Source organism: Liolophura sinensis, chromosome 1 (assembly GCF_032854445.1).
Source record: "Liolophura sinensis isolate JHLJ2023 chromosome 1, CUHK_Ljap_v2, whole genome shotgun sequence".
Taxonomy (NCBI): domain Eukaryota; kingdom Metazoa; phylum Mollusca; class Polyplacophora; order Chitonida; family Chitonidae; genus Liolophura; species Liolophura sinensis.
This window is the reverse complement of record NC_088295.1, coordinates 25,903,491-25,924,124: the sequence shown is the minus strand read 5'-3', so window position 1 is coordinate 25,924,124 and position 20,634 is coordinate 25,903,491. Positions and strand designations below refer to the sequence as shown.

The window sequence follows — 20,634 nt, the reverse complement described above, 5'->3', positions numbered from 1 at the left end:
CAGAAGAAATCAGACATATATAATCTCCAGTGTACTTGACAACACTCCTGATACCATCTGGGCCGGCCTACATATCTATGTTGTTTTTCATCTTTTTATTCTCTCTGTACACAGATTTCCACGGCCTTATTTGATATTCGTATTATTTTATAAGATGCATTGTTGTATATCTGTTGTATTTAAGAATGTTTAAATTTCACAAGACATATAGATATTGACATGCTTTTCAATGTAGACCTATATATATATAGGAACTATTGGACTTTATTTATCTTTTTGCCCACATGGAGCTTGACTGACCAAATTCGACGAGCTAGAGGCAATTCTTTAGTTAACATGCGACTTTCTCACCTTGAGATCAAAAGCCTTATAACAGACATAGGCCTATGATCTCCAATATTTATTTATTTATTTGATTGGTGTTTATGATTTCCAATAAAGACCTACTGGAAAGATACGGTAGGCCTATGTAGGCCTACATGCACAGTCGAAAAATCTCTTGGACTCTTGTTTATTTATTCAGTTTATTTATTTACAGTATGGACCAAATTCGACAAGCTTTAGGAAATTCACTTGATCAAAAGCCAATGTGTTCAAATGAAGCTCCTCAGGGCCGCTGATCGGACGGCTTGCCGAGCGGTAACAATGTTACAAACGGGTGCTGGATGGTTGTTTCCTCTTGGTTCAGACGGCTTTGTTTGAGGACCAGGCAAAACATTTATCAAATAAACAAGTACATAAATAAAAGAAACTGTAAATTTCCATAAAACGAAACTGACTACGGTAGGCCCCTAGTTCTGTTACGGTTGTAGGCAGAGGACTTAAGCCCCTATGTCGATATCCAAATTAAGTGACTTTGTCATTGTACGTTTTTTTTGGGGAAAGTAATGTGCGTTTGTGACAGTCAAATGTTTCTGTGTTCAGTCAACGTCAGCCCGTCGTAACAGCTTGTACCGTAGCTGGCTTAATAGAGTTTCCATTTACACGGAAGTAAACATATTACGTAATCGAGCGCGTGACCGTACAACGACTAGTAGGGAGAAGGCATTATTTTTGACCCGTACACAATGTATCACATTAAAGTTAAGAGACGCACAACTAGACCACTTCTTATCAAAATATATCAGATATAAAACGCCGTTGGGAAGATATTCATTTTCTTTTCTTGTTTTGCTTGTCCCTTTTCTGCGCCTAAAATATTTGAAACACTGGTTAGTCCCCTCATGTGACTTGCGTGTTGTGGCGAGTTGTGTTGTTGCGTTTTAACAGGGAATGGAGAGCAGAGCATATATCTGAAGATTATGATGGGGAGGATTAAGACATCGGGGTATTTACTATTGGTCTTAATCGCTGAAGTATGTTCAAAATCATTAGTGTTTGAATTTGAGCAGGGTCTCTCTTACAGACTGGAACAAAAACAGGAAGAAATCGCTTCTAAATGTGGCTACGAAGTAAGTATCAAGAATATACACGTTAAATGAAAACATAATAATGTAAGGGGTGTTACTCCTAAACAGGTTATCTGAGAGCAGGTCGCTCTGTTTTAGCAGCTGTTGTTTGTGCTAAGCTACCGACGTTAAGCTGAATTAATCTGTTGGTTAATTGTTGTAAATATGTTAGCTTAGACAATTTACTTAAAATTGAAATACCAGTAATTAAAGTTTAATACTTTGTTTAAAAAGCAAGAGCTCTGTCTCTTTTATCAATTTTAAGTGAATTTTGATGTGAACCCTCTTCATAGTTTGCTGCTAACATTCTCAGTGTATCAACTTCATATACAGCCAAGATGATAAGGCCTACTTGTTTTGTCCTAATAAGTATCTTAACTGTCAGTAGATACTTAACAGTGTAGGACATGATGACATACATTGTTGTCTCCTCTTGATTCAGAGCTGCAATCCAGTGAAGGATGGGATGATCAATGTACATCTGGTTTCTCACACCCACGATGACGTTGGCTGGCTAAAGACGGTGGATCAGTATTTTTATGGAGGTATTTATCATGAACATAAAATAATGTTTAATCTACTGTGCATTCACAACCCATCTTTTACACTTTTAAGTTTAATTAAGGTCAATTCACCTCGGCAATCGACAATTGGCTGTCAGTATTGGTAGTTTTGGACGCAATGGTGAAGAAAAAGACTGTGGATAGATGGGGGATTGATTGTATTGAATGTGAATTGGCCAACGGTGGTTCTGTCCTTTCAATAGTGTGCAAAATTTGCTGAGACTTTTACTCTAAGAACTTTTCACTGAATTCAGGAAACAGTGGTTTTGTTTCTCAAATTTCTGACAATTTGGTTCGAGGTACCCACATTATCAAGAAATGTAATGTGATTGACCATATGTCCAAATCGTCAATTCATCGCCAAGCCGTCCAAGGGTCATGGACGACACACAGCAAAAGCTCCAAGGAAACCAGTACTAGCCGACAGTTAACGGTGAATTTAGGTGTTTGTATTTATCTTAAATATTATTGCCAAGGTAAGTTTATTTTTGCCAAAGAATTATTATTTTGCCTGAGGCATAATTTTGAATTGAGAGGGCTGAAATAACAGGGTACATCCTTCTGTGTTCTTAAGCAAGTCATTCACCAAATTGACGTCTAAAAACATTGTGTCTGTTGACTGCAGGAAAGATGAGGGTTTTATTTCTTTTTCAATTTCAACTGTAAGAACTGTAAAGAAAGAACTGTAAAATTTTTAATCCAGTTGAATAAAAAATAAAGCTGAGTCTCAGTTAACTCTGGATTTGTATTGTAAGAAAATTTTGCAACCCACATTTTGCATAGATTTCTAAAGTCTCAGGATTTTTCGATCTGATCCTAATTAAACAGCATAGTGAGATATTTAGTCTGAAATTCCCACTATTGGGTGCTGAACATCAAATCGTCATATATACTGTAAAAACAGTTTGCATATATGTATAGAGTGTACTAGTACTGTGGATGGGGTACATGTCAGCTATGTAGGTGTGTGGAAGTGGAAACTGATAAGCATGGGTCTCCTCTAAGCTTACATAGCTTATAACCTCTTTGACCTTGCCAGAACATCAGTATTGTACAGGTTTATGTACAGGTTACAAATAAGCTGTGACATGTTCTCCAATTACTGTCCCTGTAGTGGGGGGCTGGGATTAGCTGGTTAGTTCACAAGTCATTGAGACTTGTGTTTCCTGCATGCCCTTTCATTGTATGGGGTGTTAAGAATCAGAAGGCAACTCTTTTGAAACCCACATAAATAAGATTATGATTTTTCATAGACAAATTAACCACTGATGTGATGTTGTAAACCCCTACACATCAGCAATATTAGTAGCACATTTCAGTATTCACAGTTGAGCTAAGTTAATTGTGTAACTCTTCAACATTTTCAGTAGTACATATGATTAAATTCAGTATATTTTTATACAAAAATACAGTTATTGTCGGTATCATCATCTTCATTAAAGATTAAAACTAGATGTAGAACTAGGATCATTTGTAAATATTTTGACATGTGACATGCAAGTATGCTCAAAGTCAAAATAAATTTGAACCTGAGATCATATGTTTAAGACAGATATTTGGTTTTGGACTTTATTCCTGTGATGACTCTGCTTGTTTGAAATTGAACATGAAGGTTAGATATACTTTTATATCTATTATATATTATTTATAGCGTTATAAAAGTTTTACTGCAAGTAGAGATATAACAAAACACTTATGAATTGTTTTTTTTTCTCTTGTTTGACAGATCATAATGAGATTCAACGAGCCGGTGTACAGTACATACTGGACTCTGTCATCCCTCAGTTACAAGACGATCCTAACAAGCGCTTTATCTATGTGGAAGTTGCCTTCTTCAAACGCTGGTGGGATCAGCAGCATGACAGCCGCAGACATCTTATCAAAGGACTAGTCAACAAAGGTAAGAAGGAGGTGGGTGGTGTTTGGGTGGGGGTTATTAGTGGGAGGAGGGAGTTGATTCAGAACTTCTGCCGTTCTAACTATTGGTTAACTGTTGTTTTATGTAGGATCTAAAATTAGTTTCATTAAACTGTAGGTTTACACCAGGAAGTTTGTCAGGTACATGATGAATTGAGGTGGTTTCCATCAGTCATTGACTTGTTTCCTCCGCCCAGGCAACAGGGTCTATGTTGCACTGTAATTTTAACTGTCTTTTCTCTCTGCCCCTGGCAGGTCAGCTGGAGTTTATATTAGGGGGCTGGTGCATGAATGATGAAGCCTCCACTCATTACAACGCCATCATTGACCAGCACACCCTGGGCTTCCGCTTCCTACAGGAGACGTTTGGGGAGTGTGCCCGACCCAGGGTGGCCTGGCAGATTGACCCTTTTGGTCACTCCAGGGAACAAGCCTCTCTCTTTGCTCAGGTGAAAAACTTAAAAGAGAAGAAAATATTTTGTGGGACTAACTTTGGAAGTAATATTCAGAGCTTTCTCATCGTATTTATTATAAACATAATCAGAGATAAATATTAATGTTTACTAAAGTCAGCAAATATTACATGTAACATACATGTACATGTAGATAAAATAAAATTAAATGGAAAATAAAACAATTGTAAAATAAATAATTCCAGCAAGATGTCTTATGGTAACTGATTCTTGTGTAAGTTTCATTAGATTTCAGTAGGAATACACCAGTTTGATAGCTGCTAATTTTTTTATTTATTTATTTTTTTTTATTTTGTTATGTTATTTTACAGATGGGATTTGATGGTTTGTTCTTTGGGAGGCTGGACTACCAGGATAAGGCTACCAGGGAAAGTTCTAAAACCATGGAGATGGTGTGGAAGGGAAGTGCTAATCTAGGTAATTCAGAAACTTCTTCTTGCCCAGTTCCATCATGAAGGTTTTCATTTTGGTGATACTTTGTTTGAAGGTACGTAAACCTTGGAAAGAACATTGTACATTCCATACTATGTGTTTAATGAAGACTTAAAGAGTGAGAGTTGTCTTATGTACTGGGTCTGAGTCACAATTTACAGGGTGCTGTGCTTTTCCAGTGTTTTAGGCAGACCCCTACTTCTTGTGTATAGCATTCTTCATTCATGAAAGTATATCTGGACATAAAATGTTTATAAAATGCGGTGAGATCATGTGCCAAGCCACTGGAAAAGTACAGATCCCATCAGATTAGGCTTAAAAATGCACAATAGATAATGGATTGCATGTCTGTTAACAATTTTCAGACTGGTACAGAACATAACTGGCATATTTGATTTTCCAGACACATACTTTATGAAAAAGCTGTAATGTTGTTTACATGCCAGTTTTGTCCTGCACCAAACAGTTGGCTTCTGTCAAAATACTATTTGGTGCAGGACATTGTCCTTTCCCTGCTGTTTATTTCCAGGCTTAGGATTGGCTGACTATTCCCTCTGGGACGGGACGACACCAAAGGGAGACAACCATCCTTAGCAACACTTATTTTGTGAATGCCATTTGATAAGATATCAAATCTACATCAAATATGTGAATTCTGCAGTTAGACAATTTTGATCATTCTCTCCTCTCTGACCCCTAGGTTCAGCTGCTAACCTCTTCACAGGAGCTCTACCTAATGTCTACAATCCTCCACCAGGCTTTTGTTTTGATGAGATCTGTAATGATGAACCAATTATGGTGAGTTAAACTACAATATAATCTGTTTGGTGTATTTTACTGACATTTACCATGATCTGGTTAGATTTTAAACCGTTAGGCATGTTTGAGTCTCGTTTATATTATTTTCTGCAGTTTTTAAGCTATATACTTTATAAGATTCTTCCATCCTCTTTATACTGATTTTGCCCCTTTTTCAGGATGACAAGCGGCTTCATGATTACAATGTCCCTGAAGTGGTAAAGGCATTCCTGTTTGAAGTCCGCCAGCAGGTATTGTGTAGCTTAAGCTTCGTTTACATGGCAGCATTGTTTAGTCCACCCATCAAATTCGACAAGTCGAATAGAAGTAGGCCATGTGCTATATCATGTAATTGTAGTATGCAATAAATCACATTGTTTCAATCATTTCATGATAAAATGGAAAAATCATCGCAGATTTTAAACAAAAGAGCAAAACAAAGGATCTTTTGCTGTGTACATGGAACTGTACATATTTTTCTGTTATTTGACTGATTTTGGCCGATACAACAGATTTGTCTTTGTCATCCATTCAGTTGTAATTTTGACATGGATGTTTTCCTTGTCAGGCCAAAAGCTATGCTACAGATCACCTGATCATGACCATGGGATCAGATTTCCAGTATGGGAATGCCAACATGTGGTACAAGAATCTAGATAAACTCATCAAATATGTAAATGAGCAGGTAAGAACTTTTGTTAGCATCCATATATTTAGCTGTTTCTTGAAATTTTTTATTTATTTTTTTATTCCTCCTTTTCAGTTTTTTAAAAAGGTATGGTAAATGACCTAAAGTTTAACACGTGAGTTACTGTCAATTACTTCCGCACGATCTGAGTTGGCGCCAAGATGACAGAAGAGAGCTATTACCAACTCCCCCCCGATTTCATTACCCTGCATGGCACAGTAGCTCGATGCTATTCCTCCCCACATGGGGTCAAGTCAATGACAGTGAGGTGTGCAGGTCTCGCGACTAGTAGACCTACATGTACATCTCTAAGTATACCCCTTAGTGAAATTGAAGAAAGTACTAAGACAGATGATGCTTTATTACAAACCTTTAAATTCCAAACACTGTCTGAAAGCATGACCACGGCATATCAGGAGACAGGATTTGTTTGAGCGGTTATCAGATTAAGAGTTTGCACAACACCATCATTGGCTTTATAAACAAAATGTTTTATAATTTCCTGTATATAAGTTTTACCCAGACCGGATTTACTTGTCGCCAGAAACAGATAAAGATTATTGTTTTGCCTTTCGACAGCAAAAATCACAGGATCGATGGGTAGACATGTCGAAATTTCAAGTTCTGTGATTGTAAGTCCTGTGCAGCGATGTGTAGGTGTTGCTTTGATTGCAATTTGACATCATCTCCTCTGCTTGTTTGCAAGTATTGATTCGCGGTATGCTAAATTCTGCTATAGCTTTGTATACAGAGAGGCCTGCAGTTTATAAATGAACATTTGACATGAGCCTTCACATGCTCAAAGGTACTGGGTAGTCGCGCCTAATCTCCACACAGTTTTCTCCCAAATTCCCATTGATCACAAAATAACGATAATAAAACAATCAACCTGTGGTGAAGTGCATGTACTAAAATCATTATGGTTAATACTGAGGAAAACATGAATTGTTGGTGGTAGGCGCATAGACTAACTGCTCATAACTTTATTACATTCTGGAACTGTCAGTAAAACCCCCTGACCATCCCTGGTGCTCTCCCGTGGCGCGCAGTCAGCTACAACCACAATCAACACAATGAATCCTAGGATACACTTTCCGAGTCCCAGGGCGAAACTTTAGGTCATTTACAGTATTTGGGCAGAGTGAGGTGGATAACTGATAAGATGTGCTTGTTACAGTTATTTTAATGTCTATATATGTACATATTTTATGTCCATGCACACTCAGCATAATTTGATTTTATGATTCAGCAAACAGTGAACAATACCAAAGTGAACCTACTTTACTCCACTCCATCCTGTTATCTGAAACAACTAAACCTGGCAAACAAAACATGGACTACCAAAAGTGATGACTTCTTCCCTTACGCTCACCGAGCTCATACTTTCTGGACAGGCTACTTTACTAGCAGAGCTGCTCTCAAGGGATATGTCAGGCAGACTAACAACTTCTTACAGGTATGTCATCAGATCTTCAGGCCGTCCTCAAAATGTCCTTTGATGGGTTTAACCTGACCCTATTATAAAAAAATTGGCTTAGTTGGCAGGGCATTTTTTAAAATTTTTTTTATTTTTTAGCTCAATTTGGCTAATGAATAAGATAGTGATTTTACAAGAAATTTACATTTAAAGAAAATTATAAACAAAAATGATCAAAGTCCCAATATAAACTAGATTAGTGCCCATTTTTGAAATATCGATCATGTTAAACCCATTGATCAGATTTGTAATGAAGATACAGATTTATTACTGTTGTGTCACACATACTGTCATCTGCAAGAATTACATAAAACTATTATATAAAACTTTGTCATAGCGACCTATGTTGTGTAGATGAAGAGAAACAGACCAAGAATGGTAAAATCTTAAATCCAGCGTAGTGCTTTCTAGGAAATCAGTCTGAATTGCTGGAAAAAAAGTGCTTTGATCTCATTCATGATTCATGGTTTTATTGTTATGAAAAAAATTAAACAAGGCTGTATTCTTTTATAAGGAATTGACATATTGGGTCAATTATTTATTATGTTTGCAGCCAAAATTCCGGCTGGATTTCACATATTCAGTGTCACTTTCTGAATTTGGCATGTGAAGCTTTCATTAATACTGCACAACCTCACTATGACTGTCTGTCTGTGGCAAGATAGTTACATGCGCTTTGAAGTTTTCCTTCTGTATAGTTAAAACAGGCTCGCTTTCAGGAAGCCATTCAGAATTCAGTTAGGGTATTGTTTTGAGCTGCCATCTTGTTAATCATGTATTGTATTATATTTAATGGTTGTGCTACCAGACTGCTGAGTGTCACACTGTAACACAAGGCATCTGGGGTTCTGAGAGACTAAACTTACATATGTTTTATCTTGGTAAGATTTACCCTCAGCTGACCTTGTGTTTGTCCTCTGTTGTAGGTTTGTAAACAGTTAGATGCATTGGCACTTCTGGAGGACACTGAACACAGCTCTGTCAGCATCCAAGTTCTCAGTGAGTAATGGTTTGACGTCACTAGTGGCATGCTTAAAAAATCTCTTCAGTACTTCCCTTAATAAAACTAAAATTATGTTGTAATTATGGGAGAAGTTATGATTTATGTTGCTGTTTTTCCAATTTGCGTGCTGAAGTGTTGATGAAATGGATATTGAGGAATTGTTATGTGTTAATGTACGCATGTTAATGTTCTGCATTTTGTAAGCTTGTCAAACATGCTGTTTTTTTCATACTTTTAAACACCACATCATTCAACCTTACCTTCTCTTGTCTTTCTTTCTTGTCCAACAGAGGAAGTTCTTGCCGTTGCTCAACATCATGATGCTGTGTCGTAAGTAACCTTGGTAAAGATTGAAATTGGAAACAATTGTCTGGGTTGACCAACTTCATATAAAGTAAAAGTCTAATAGTGTCAGAATAGACAACAACATGTATTTACATGTGTATGCCCTCAATATATACTCATAAACACCTATAAGTATAATATGCATATGAACTTGCTTATAGTTTGAAAAGTTTCTGGGCATGAAATGTAAGGGCACCCTTGTAATACCCCTCAAAGCTGAAGTTTACCATGTCATTCAAGTATTTTTAAGAATATTATTGAAAGAAAACAGTTGTTATTCTGTTACACACATCTATGTTACAAATAAACTGATTGGTATTCTTTACCAGGGGTACCGAGAAGCAAGCAGTGGCTTATGACTATGCTGAACGCCTTGCGAATGGAATTCTGGAGTGCCAGGTAAGTGTCAGTAATCTTCGTTCACGGGCTCTGAAGTGATAGAGTACAGTAACATTGTCATGCAATGGTGTCAGCGAATATGCTCTACGAGAATATCCAAAACCGTAAAAATTTATGATTTCCAGACTGGTAATATATTTTATTAAGATTGCTAAACATTTTGTAATTATTATTCACTACATTGTATATGCCGTGTTTTTTACACTTTTCAGAAAACTGTAAATGATGCATACAAGAAGTTGCTGAACACATCAGCAGTTGTCCCCCCTGACCAGCTCTTCTGTGGTTTGATGAACATCAGTAGTTGTAATGTTACTGAAGATAACAAAATGGTAGGAATATTATTTTTAACACGCATCAATTAAGTGGCCTCCAATTGTTTGTGTTTACTTGCATGTGCAGAAAAGTAATTTTAAATGTTATGAAGGAATGGTAATTTTGGAAAATACAACTTCTTGTCATGTGATTACCTTGTGTTTCAGTTTGTGGTTGTGATCTACAATCCCATTGGGCACCCTGTGGATCATTGGGTGCGGTTACCTGTCATGGGCGGTTCTTATCAAGTAACTGGTCCAGATGGCAAGGCTGTTCAGACTCAGGTAACGAATATTCAAATTCAGTATTCGCTAAATATTTAAATAGGGCTATAAATTTCATATCCGTTTTGAATGGCAAGTGACTTTGTTTATTAAATCTAAATTGATTAACTTATCCCTTTTGTTCAAAAGTGTGTTAAAGCTGAGTACCCTATTTCTTCTAAAATCTTGGACACCTGGTCTGCTCATTTTAGCCAGAATATATATATATATATATATATATATATATATATATATATATATATATAATTCTAACAGGAATATTGACTTTCTGTTTTTCTCACATGGTTAGACCATCTAATGAACAACATACTCATATCTTTACTTTTGCAAAAGGCTGGTAAAGAAATGTATGATTGTACTTTCAACACCACTATTATTTGTCCCAAATTTGAGAAGAATTAGGGTATTAACTTTAATCTTGACTAACATCCAATTTGTTTTGTATCATGGTAAGACTAGTATTAAGATTAACTTCTGACTTAAAGTCTTTTTATGTTAATTTTCGTGCTTGTTTTGTTGTAGCTTGTTCCAGTCAGTAAAAGAACCAAACAGATCCCAGAAAGACATAGTCATGCCACAAATGAGCTAGTTTTCAAAGCTGCTGGATTGCCTTCCCTTGGATTTGCTACTTTCTTTGTGCAAATTACAAAAAGTAAGTGAAGTGATGTATTATCAACCGTGTAATGACTGACTTATTGCTGTTGGTATTATTTAAGTTTTTGACCCAGATCACAGACAAAACACAATGTGTGGCTGGGACTGAAAACAGGAATAGTGATGGTGTTGTGTAGGGGAAGGTTACTGCTCACATGTCAAGATGATGATAATGATGCTTTCTCAAACAGCTGTTGTTTTAGAGTAATACGATATAAGGTACAATAAGTTGTCATTTTACATGTCTTTGAAGCTTATACCACAACAATTTTATTTTGTGCTTTATGAGAGAGCCGACAGTAAAAAATCCAAAAAAGCATTTAACAGGCATGACAGGAACAATTACTGGGAGAGACCTCATTTTCCACAAGTTAGATGATTTTTGATTTTTGTTTTCACACCCTCGGACGACACTGACAAAAGATTCATTGTGTTCGTAAGGCAAAATTTAAAATTTGTATGGCTGTTATTCCTAAAAATCTATGACTTTCAGGTGAACCTGAGGAGAAACCATCTGAACCAACAGAGCTGGCTGGAAACATGACTATAAAGAATGAGGTATGTTTTAGCTTCTTCAGAACAAAGTGAAAACCATGTCATATTAAATGGTTGTTAGTAAGAAAATCGGCAATACCCAAGCACATGAGAGACACATGCACATCTCATGCCAATGTTTTGGTTGAGTATTTATAGAAACCTAATATTATTTAGACTCTGCTCCTAGGCTTTTGACACACCTAACTTAACTCAGAATTAAATCTTAGTTTCTTTGTTCATATTTTGTTTTCTTATTGCTGACAAGTTTACAGGTTTAATATGTATGGACCTTGCATATAAAAATACAAAAATTTGCAATTGCTTATTATTTTCTGCTTTCAGCACATTGCTCTCACATTTGATGCCAGTGGTAACCTGAGGAAAATGTCAAACTTTGACAGCAAGATTTCTCTCCCCTTGACCCAGCAGTTTGCATACTACTCCTCATTTCCTGGCAACAACACGTTCGCTGAGTTCCAGGCCTCTGGAGCTTATGTCTTCAGGCCCACTGAGACAGATCCAACATTTCTCAAACCAACCAGAGTGCAGCGAACAAAGTTTGTGAAGGTCAGTTCTACACTAACACCTGAAGGCCTTATTGACGAGTTCAGATTACTTTTTATGTTTCAGTAAACAAAAAGTTGTCTGATTAAGTCATGTATGGTGTTGTTATTGGTGTTCTTCATGTAATAGTAACTAAAGATGTGCATGAAATCTTTATTAGGTAGTTGAGAATCCTCTATAATACATCTAGAGCGTACGTGGGAAGGTTTGTCAGCAAACTGCAGATGGTCGTGGGTTTCCGCCGGGCTGTGTCCGGTTTCCTCCCACCATAATGCTGGCTGCCGTCGTATAAGTGAAATATTCTTGAGTACGGCGTAAATCACCAATCAAATAAATAAATATAATACACCTAGAGTGAAACACTCCTTTAAGATGTGCTGTATACTTTTTCAAACTCATGAGAGGCTCTCCTTACATGTATATTTGTGTACATGTACATGTATGTTACACAGAATGCAATCAGTATATATGCTATTTCCATAAAGCCTTAAAGGAGAAGAAAATTTAAATATCAATCAAATATCATTGAAAAGAGTAGAACTCTTCTTCCCAGAAGGTAGCGAAGAGTACAGTTTGTTTTTCAGTTGTTTTCTGCTTCCGGAAACCGGAATGTTGGCTGTACCTGTAGGTTCCGAGTTTACACGCACAAGCTGGCATTTTTAAGGACTCTCATTGACTGAGAAGCAACACACCCCCAGCATAAATTACAGGGTGTTAAAGATGGACTCAGCGATTTATGCCAGCTTTGCCGTTTTCAGGCTTTACGTGTATGGCAAGGAAAAATCGCAAAATTATGCAGCAGACACCACCAGATAGAAAAAAATGTACTCTTTTCATCCTATAGTGTCATGTTTTTAAGTTTTCTTCTCCTTTAATACTAGGGTAGACAGGGGTGTATTTGATTACAAATTTATGCTATTTGTATGTTAATATTTTGAATGACAATCAGACAATGCAGAGGATGTAATAGCATTTTTAATGAGTTGAATTTAAACCATTTATGAAAGTAATTCAGTCAAATTAGGCAACTCAGTGTCGCCTGAGGTTTATACAATAACCCAACTATAGGTAGCAGTATATAGTATATCGTTATATCGTATAGAGTGACAGCAATTTTATTTTGTGTTTTATGGTGGAGCTGACACTAAAAATCCCAAAATAGAGTAAAAATAAAACTGAATATTTAGCATTTTCTTTTGTGCAATCTTGATTGTTTTTTGTGTGATTTCTCTGTCTTTTAAGGCTTTCCAATAATGTGAATATGTCTTCAACAGAAAAAAAGGGCTTGTAGAATCGACATTTTCCACAAAGGAGTTGATTTCAAGTTTATATTTGTACCTTCCGATGACATTGAAAAAAAAGTCCTGCCTGTAAAACATCAATTTAGGTGTCACCTAAGTCAAGCAAAAAAACAAAAAACATTTATTTGAATCCCATTCACATTCAAATATAGTTAGAGTTTGTTACTTCTCTCCTGTGCTGTTGTGATAGGGTCAGCTGGTACAGGAGGTGGAGCAGATCTTCAGCCCCTGGGTCAGTCAAGTGATTCGTCTTTATCAGGGGGCTCGTTACGCTGAGCTGGAATGGACTGTGGGACCTATACCTGTGCAGTGAGTCTTAATATATGATTGTCAGTGTTGTTTCTTAAATGCTAAAATGTAGGTGAAAAGATTATCAGGTTTATGGCTTTTTCACTGTTTTACTGAGCATTATTTGTGGAGAGTTCTTGATTTTATTACTGCAAGGCAACCCAAATTGTTGCTGATAGTTGCAATCGTATATGTGAAATATTATTGAGTACAGCATCAATTTATTTTATTTATTTGTTTGATTGGTGTGTATGCCATACTCAAGAATGCTTCACTTATACAACCATTATGGGAGCCAGCATTATGGGAGGTGGGAGCAAACCGAGAAAAGCCCGATGGCAGTATATTTAATTTAGGTCTTACTGTAAAGTAAGTTAAATCAGGTGTGCATGATATGTTCATGAGTGTTTTTGATCCATTTCAGAGATGGAGTAGGTAAAGAAGTGATCAGTCGCTTCCAGTCTGACCTCGCCACAGGCCAGGTGTTCTACACTGATGCTAATGGCAGGGAAATGCTAGAGAGGAAGTGAGTCAGGCAGTTTGTAACTTCTTCAAAGTGCAACATCTTTCATACATGTACATGTAAAAGTTGGATCTGTTAGAAAACCCCCTCTTACAGTTTTTAGTATTTTTTTTTTTTTAGTTCTTTTTTTATTTTTTTTTATTTTTTAGTTTCGGGTATATAATTTTATCACATTTTTTTTTTATTATTTTTATTTATATCTTTGTTGTTATGCTTTTGGTACTTGTAAGTTGAACATCCAACTACATGTACATACATGTATAATTGCATTACACCAACCATCTTCTCTCTATTTCTACTCAGAATTGATTATCGCCCCTCCTGGAAGTTCAACCAAAGTGAACCTGTGGCTGGCAACTATTACCCTATCAACAGTAGAATCTATATTAAGGTATGTTGAATGGAGATTTCAGTTTGTTTGTCTGACTGAGATAATCCGTCATTCACATGATCAAATGACTTGCATGTATGATGTAGAATTTGTACGGCTTTCCTTTGAGACAGATGATCAAATGGATCATTTTCTTCTCCATACTGTCAATTACTGACAACAACTTGCTTTTTCTGTCACCAAGCTGAAGTTACTCAGAGAATTTAGAATGTGTACCTACAAGTAACATGTGTTGTGCTACCATTTTACTATAGTTGGCTAAATATGGTGCAAGGTGTAAAATTGCCATATATCATATACATGTACAGCTTTTATGCATATTATAGAAATCTAATATACCCTAGGTTTTTCTTAAAATTTTGTACTAAATAGGATACAGATCGTAAGGTTCAACTGACAGTACTGACAGATCGTTCCCAGGGGGGCACCAGCCTGAAGGATGGACAGATTGAGATCATGGTATACCAATTTGTGGACATTTTACCAGACAGCCTTTAAAAAAGTTTTGTTGATCTTAAAATATAATTTGTTCATGTTTTGTAACTTTTGATTTGTGAGGATTAGGCATACATTTAAAGCATATTATAATTATGATTTTGTGGTACATTTAATACTTTTATTTGAAAGATCAGAATATAATAAGTCAGAAAATATTGTATCAGTATACAGCTATTATTGTTAGAGGTGAATACCTGACATGAAAAATTAATCATTACTTGTATTTCTGGTTTTAGGTTCACAGACGAGTGTTGTATGATGATTCCCTTGGGGTGGGGGAACCCCTGAATGAGACAGGGTCTAATGGCAAAGGACTGATTGTTAGAGGTAAAATTTACGCTGTTTGAAATTTGTTTAAGAAAAATATTGCATGAACTTGTTAAAACTGTGCATGGTTATGTGTTATGAATTAATCTTTTCAAGCAGGAAGTTTATGTAGCTGGTATTTAATGCTGTACATTTTCACTTGTGCGACACTGGTCAGATTTAATCTCAAATAGTCAGTTTTATTCACGTCTTATGAAGCTGTTATGTATGGTGTATTATAGTTCAGACTTTAGAGTGAAGACAGACTGTGGAATTTTTATGTTGTTTTATCAGCATGAGTTGGTACAGGTTACAGTTTGGTCTTGTTTTGTGTCAAGTAAACGTTACCTGTTTCTCGAGATGATAAAGAAGTCCTCCTTACACAGGGGCATAGTGTGTGTTTGTACAGTTTATCATTGCGTCTTGTTTGGTGTCAGGTAACATTACCTGTTCCTCGAGATGATAAAGAAGTCCTCCTTACACAGGGACATGGCGTGTGTTTGTACAGTTTATCATTGTGTCTTGTTTTGTGTCAGGTAAACATTACCTGCTGCTGGAGACAGTAGAGAAGTCCTTACACAGGGACATAGTGTGTGTTTGTACAGTTTATCATTGTGTCTTGTTTTGTGTCAGGTAAACATTACCTGTTGCTGGAGACAGTAGAGAAGTCCTTACACAGGGACATGGCATGTGTTTGTACAGTTTATCATTGTGTCTTGTTTTGTGTCAGGTAAACATTACCTGCTGCTGGAGACAATGGAGAAGTCCCCATCCTTACATAGAGACATGGCTCTCCAGCTCTACATGGCACCCTCCCTCTCCTTTGTGGCTTCCCCATGAAGCAGACAGACTGGAGCAAGAAGTTCAGAACATTGGTAAGTCAGAACAGTTTTCCTGCAAGCTATTTTGTTCCTTTCATGCCTCTGCCCTTTTCTCTGGAATTTGGCTTTGAACTTGCAATGAGTTTTTATCATGTGAACTACAGGAATGAGTGTTGTGTGAATAAACAAGGTGCATATTTTACGTAAGGTAAAATGACCCAAACTTTTGCCCTGATTGAGTTGCAAATTTTGCCTGATTCTGAGTTGTCTATTGATCACAGAAAGGTGTTTGGTAGGTAGGGTGATATCCTTGTGGAAAAATGGGTCAAGCCTGAAAGGAATATTTTATGACATTTATTCACATCTAAAAATGCACTGTTTGGTGAAGTTTTAGGTCATTTACAGTAAGTATTTATGGCTTGGTATGTATGGTCATTGAGTAGATAAAGTTATTCAAACCATGGTCTGATTATACACGTGCAGTGGCCAATCACAAGAATTACCATCAGTGTTAAAAATGGGAAATAATTATATAAGGCCATATGAGGAACTGGCCATATTATGTCATTTCAATGCAGTTATTATCCTTTGCTTTTAAGAGAAGCAATTTCCATACCAGCCAGTGTATTGGCAAAGAAATCGAAATTGGTTCAGTTGATGAAATTTCTGGAAATTGCAAGAATACTTCTGCCAGTTAAAAGTAAAAAATATTCATGGTGAAAATGACCTGACTTTTGCATTTAGTTATTCACGAAAGATTGACCTAATCTTGAGCCTGATCACCTGAGTCTGATAGCTGAGATACATTTCTGTCTGGTGTATTTTCAGTGGAGTGGGTTACAGCATCCCCTACCCCCCAATGTTCACATGCTGTCCCTGGAGCAATGGCAGGGTAACACCTACCTGGTCAGACTGGAGCACATCTATGAAAAGAATGAGGACTCGGCCCTCTCCAAGCCTGTTAACATGACCATGAAGGTGAGGTGTGGGCACTAAGAACACTGCCATCATAGTATAATTGTTACAGAAACTTATACCCTCAATCACATAAATATTCAGGGGAGGCCACTGTGGTCACAAGTAGGTCACGTCAGTGGGGATTACCCTGTCAGTCATGTTTGGCCTGTAGACTAAGGCTTACAGATAACTTTGTGTGAATAGATGAGTAAGTCTATACTTTTCTACACTTTATCTGTGTGTTTGTTTGCGTTTGATGGGGAAGAGTGTGCCAGAGTGCTATGGCTATCTCACATCAAATGCATTTCATTATCGTATTTAGGGTGGGGGTAACAAATACCATTGAATTGGCCAAGAAACCCTGAGAATCCAACAAAATGTAGCGGTATTAGTTTGTAAAGTTTGTAATCATTTACTCTTTGCATAATACTTATTGTTTTAAATTTTATTAAATTAAATTAAATAAAATATAATATTTAAAGAAGAAAGGAGATAAATTTGGACTTTTGAAATCTGTCAGAAATTTGTTTGCATAGGAGAACCTCTGGTGCAGACAGTGTTTGAAGGCAGTTTGGCTACATGTACATACTTGAGTGATATAGACCAATTATTTTAACAGCCTACCCTAAATACTCAACAAGTTTGACCACAGATACATGTCCAGGTTTTGGCATATTATGGGAATGTTAGTTATTCTTAACACAGGTTATTGTATTATTTCTATGAAGTACATATGTGCCAATACCTGAACAAGACTGTTATACTTTACCAGTCACATTTGTGTGCGTAGATATGTAAGGTAATTTATTAGCAAATGTGCAGTGTTATATAAATTTTGTTATGAATTGATTTGTGTGTTTACAAACTGTAATTTGACTATTGTCTTTCAGGATTTGTTTTCATCATTCAATGTTGAAAGTGCAGAAGAATTGACATTAGGTGCTAACCAGAAAACTGCTGATGTCAGCAGACTGAAATGGAAAATAGCAGGAGAAACAGGTCAGTAGTTTATTCATCTATTTGTCTACTTACCTGTGTCTTCCTTTGTAATTTGCCAGTGTGAAAAAAACTAAACTACACTGATATATGTCAAGCTCACTATTGTTCTGTTCTCATCATTGTAAATCTTCAGCTGTTTTCTATGAATAAAATACAACTTTGAATGCTGTGCAAGTGTTTTAAGTCTTTATATGGAGATAAAATTACACAGAATGGGTAAGCAAGCTTTCATAACTTCATAACAACTGTGTGAATATATTTCAGGAACTGAGGAGATCAAGAAACAGGAGAGTTACCGTGATACAAGGGATGTAACTCTTACACCTATGCAGATCAGAACCTATCAAGTGGCCTTCACGCCTAGATGAACCTAGGTTGACATAATACCTAGAGGATGCCCTACTCATGATATTACTTGTCCGTGTGTAAAATATTCCACATGTGGCCCCTGTGATTTTCTCGTCCATGTATCTCAAAACCCAAATCTCTCTCAGAAGGCAGTTTACTTCTTTACTCTTTTTCACTGTAATAGAGATCTGGCAAGTTGCTGTTACTTGTATTAGTGATGCTATTCTTGAGTTGCTGTTTTCTGGTTAAAGGCTTTCTTGTTAAACAGACTGTTAAATGCTGTTTCACGAAGGTGAGGAAGTTATAATATGAATTAGTTTACTTATATTTGAAGTGCTAAAATGTGTTTTAGAATTTAACATTTCTTTCAAATTCGAGGCTATTAATGCGTTTTAAGTACATGTACATGTATTTGTCTTGCTTTATGTACTGTATTTCAGGTAATCTTTAGGGTATCTACCATCATTGGGGTGTACATTTAATGAATGATCTAGTGGCATTATGTTCAGTGTTATATGTGATATAATTTTTAAAAAATGTAAAGATTAAATTTGCAACATGTATTGTAAAATTTTAAGATACACCCTTTATTCAAATTGAATAATTCAGATATTAAACCACTTAAGAAAAGAAAGGAAAACTTTCCTTGGCAAAGAAAGGAAAAACATGCGAAATTACACATATTTGAAGGTACAGTGGTACAAAAAGAAGTTGTTGCATCTCCAGAAACTGCTAAATGTTAACCATGTTTTTGTCCTGGACATGGGTGTTTTTGTTGTGGGTTTCAATACAGTGTTTTACAAGATCATGATGTATTATTTACACTTCACATTTTACCACGGAGTTTACTTACATGCCACCTGTGAACTTGGACAGATTTTAATAATATATGTAATATATAGCTACCATGTAAGTTTTATGTTTCCATAAATGGTTAAAAGTTAACAGAAACATGTACATCATTTTACATATAACTAACCTCCCAGCGGTTCTCCCATTGTTTCCATTAATGTTTTAAAAGTAAATATATATACCTATCTTTTTTGTTCACCCAAGTCTTTTAATAGTTGACATATATCTACTCTTTTTTCCTTCTATCATGGTTTCAATGAATGTTTTAATAGTAAATGTGTAGCCACATTTTTGTTTCTCTTTTTGCGTCCTTGAAGGTTTTACATTGTTGGTATACTGTTACTGTGTATATCTATTAGTGTGGCATCCGATAAAGTCATTTTAATTTTGTTTAGTAACTTGTGATTTAAATTGTATGTAAATTTATGTTAAGTGTAATATTTTTGACAAAAAAAAAGATGATGTTACATTGTTAGTCGAATGTATGTAAAAACTGGCAATGTTGTATATATTGTATGAAGAAAGAAAATGTAAACCTGTGTGGAATATATCACCACCATTTCCCCAGATGCATGCTGAGTGGATGTGGTTTTCTTGCATGGATTTGTACTAAACAGTTGTTCATGCATTTTTTTTTATTAATTCGCGAATATTACCCAAACAATTCTTGTGAAAACCACTTATTTCTTTATTACTTGACAGTTGTCTTGTTTGTTGTTGGAGAAACGCTGTCTGTGTTGGACGTCGCGATTTGCGTCAATTAAAAAACTACTTCATACTTCTTAACCGGCCGGCCACATTTGGTGTGGTTATGGCGGTATCTTTGGATGGACAGGCTAGCAGATTGATGCATGGAAATTTATCTGCTGATACTTTGCATTGACACATTGAGATTTCCCTTGCTAAAAGTGAAAAACAAAATGGGAACAAAATGCACTTGGAACTCTTTGTACTATGGGACACGGGGCTAATTACATGAATCTTGCTGCTTTTCGGTCGGTCGGTCATGGTTTGGGTTATGAACACAGGCATACGACCAACTCACGTGTACATGTCCACAACTCCCATCATGTATGTGGCGGATCCGCGTTCTTTTCCAAAAGCTTTGGAAAATGTACTTTAGGCATTGTAAAGTGTCCTCTCTGGTGTCACGCCTGGTGTCTGCAGCACATGTAATGTCTGTTGATTTCAGTGTCCTTTCTGATGTCGTCGTCAGTATGGGTCTTGTGATCCCAGAAGTAATCACGAACGCATTATTAATCCCAGATCGCTATACCGTGAAGTCCCATTTGCCTGCTGTTTGATTGTTTGTGTTGTGATGTATTCCGAGGTTTTAGTCAAAGAAGTGTTGTGTAACATCCACATTTCTCTATACCTGGTATCTCACCAGTGCGGCTGCTGTGAGTTCAGTTCATGCGGAGGTCCTCTCTGGCTGTACGTGGAAAGGTTTTCT

The 20,634-nt window shown here is 36.4% G+C and overlaps 1 protein-coding gene across 1 annotated transcript; it reads left to right on the top strand.

Moving 5' to 3' along the window:
- The first annotated feature begins 1,266 nt into the window (after positions 1–1,266).
- On the top strand, positions 1,267–18,382 carry LOC135481985 (lysosomal alpha-mannosidase-like). The gene is given in 27 exon segments (XM_064761790.1): positions 1,267–1,451; positions 1,891–1,993; positions 3,738–3,911; positions 4,184–4,377; positions 4,713–4,818; positions 5,534–5,631; positions 5,811–5,882; positions 6,200–6,316; positions 7,569–7,775; positions 8,723–8,795; positions 9,090–9,129; positions 9,474–9,543; positions 9,756–9,875; positions 10,026–10,142; positions 10,665–10,794; positions 11,290–11,354; positions 11,676–11,900; positions 13,389–13,507; positions 13,911–14,012; positions 14,313–14,400; positions 14,773–14,859; positions 15,135–15,225; positions 15,935–16,036; positions 16,039–16,079; positions 16,854–17,003; positions 17,873–17,981; positions 18,246–18,382. Coding segments are annotated over 27 exon segments (3,054 nt in total). The 5' UTR covers positions 1,267–1,301; the 3' UTR covers positions 18,350–18,382.
- Positions 18,383–20,634: the final 2,252 nt, after the last annotated feature.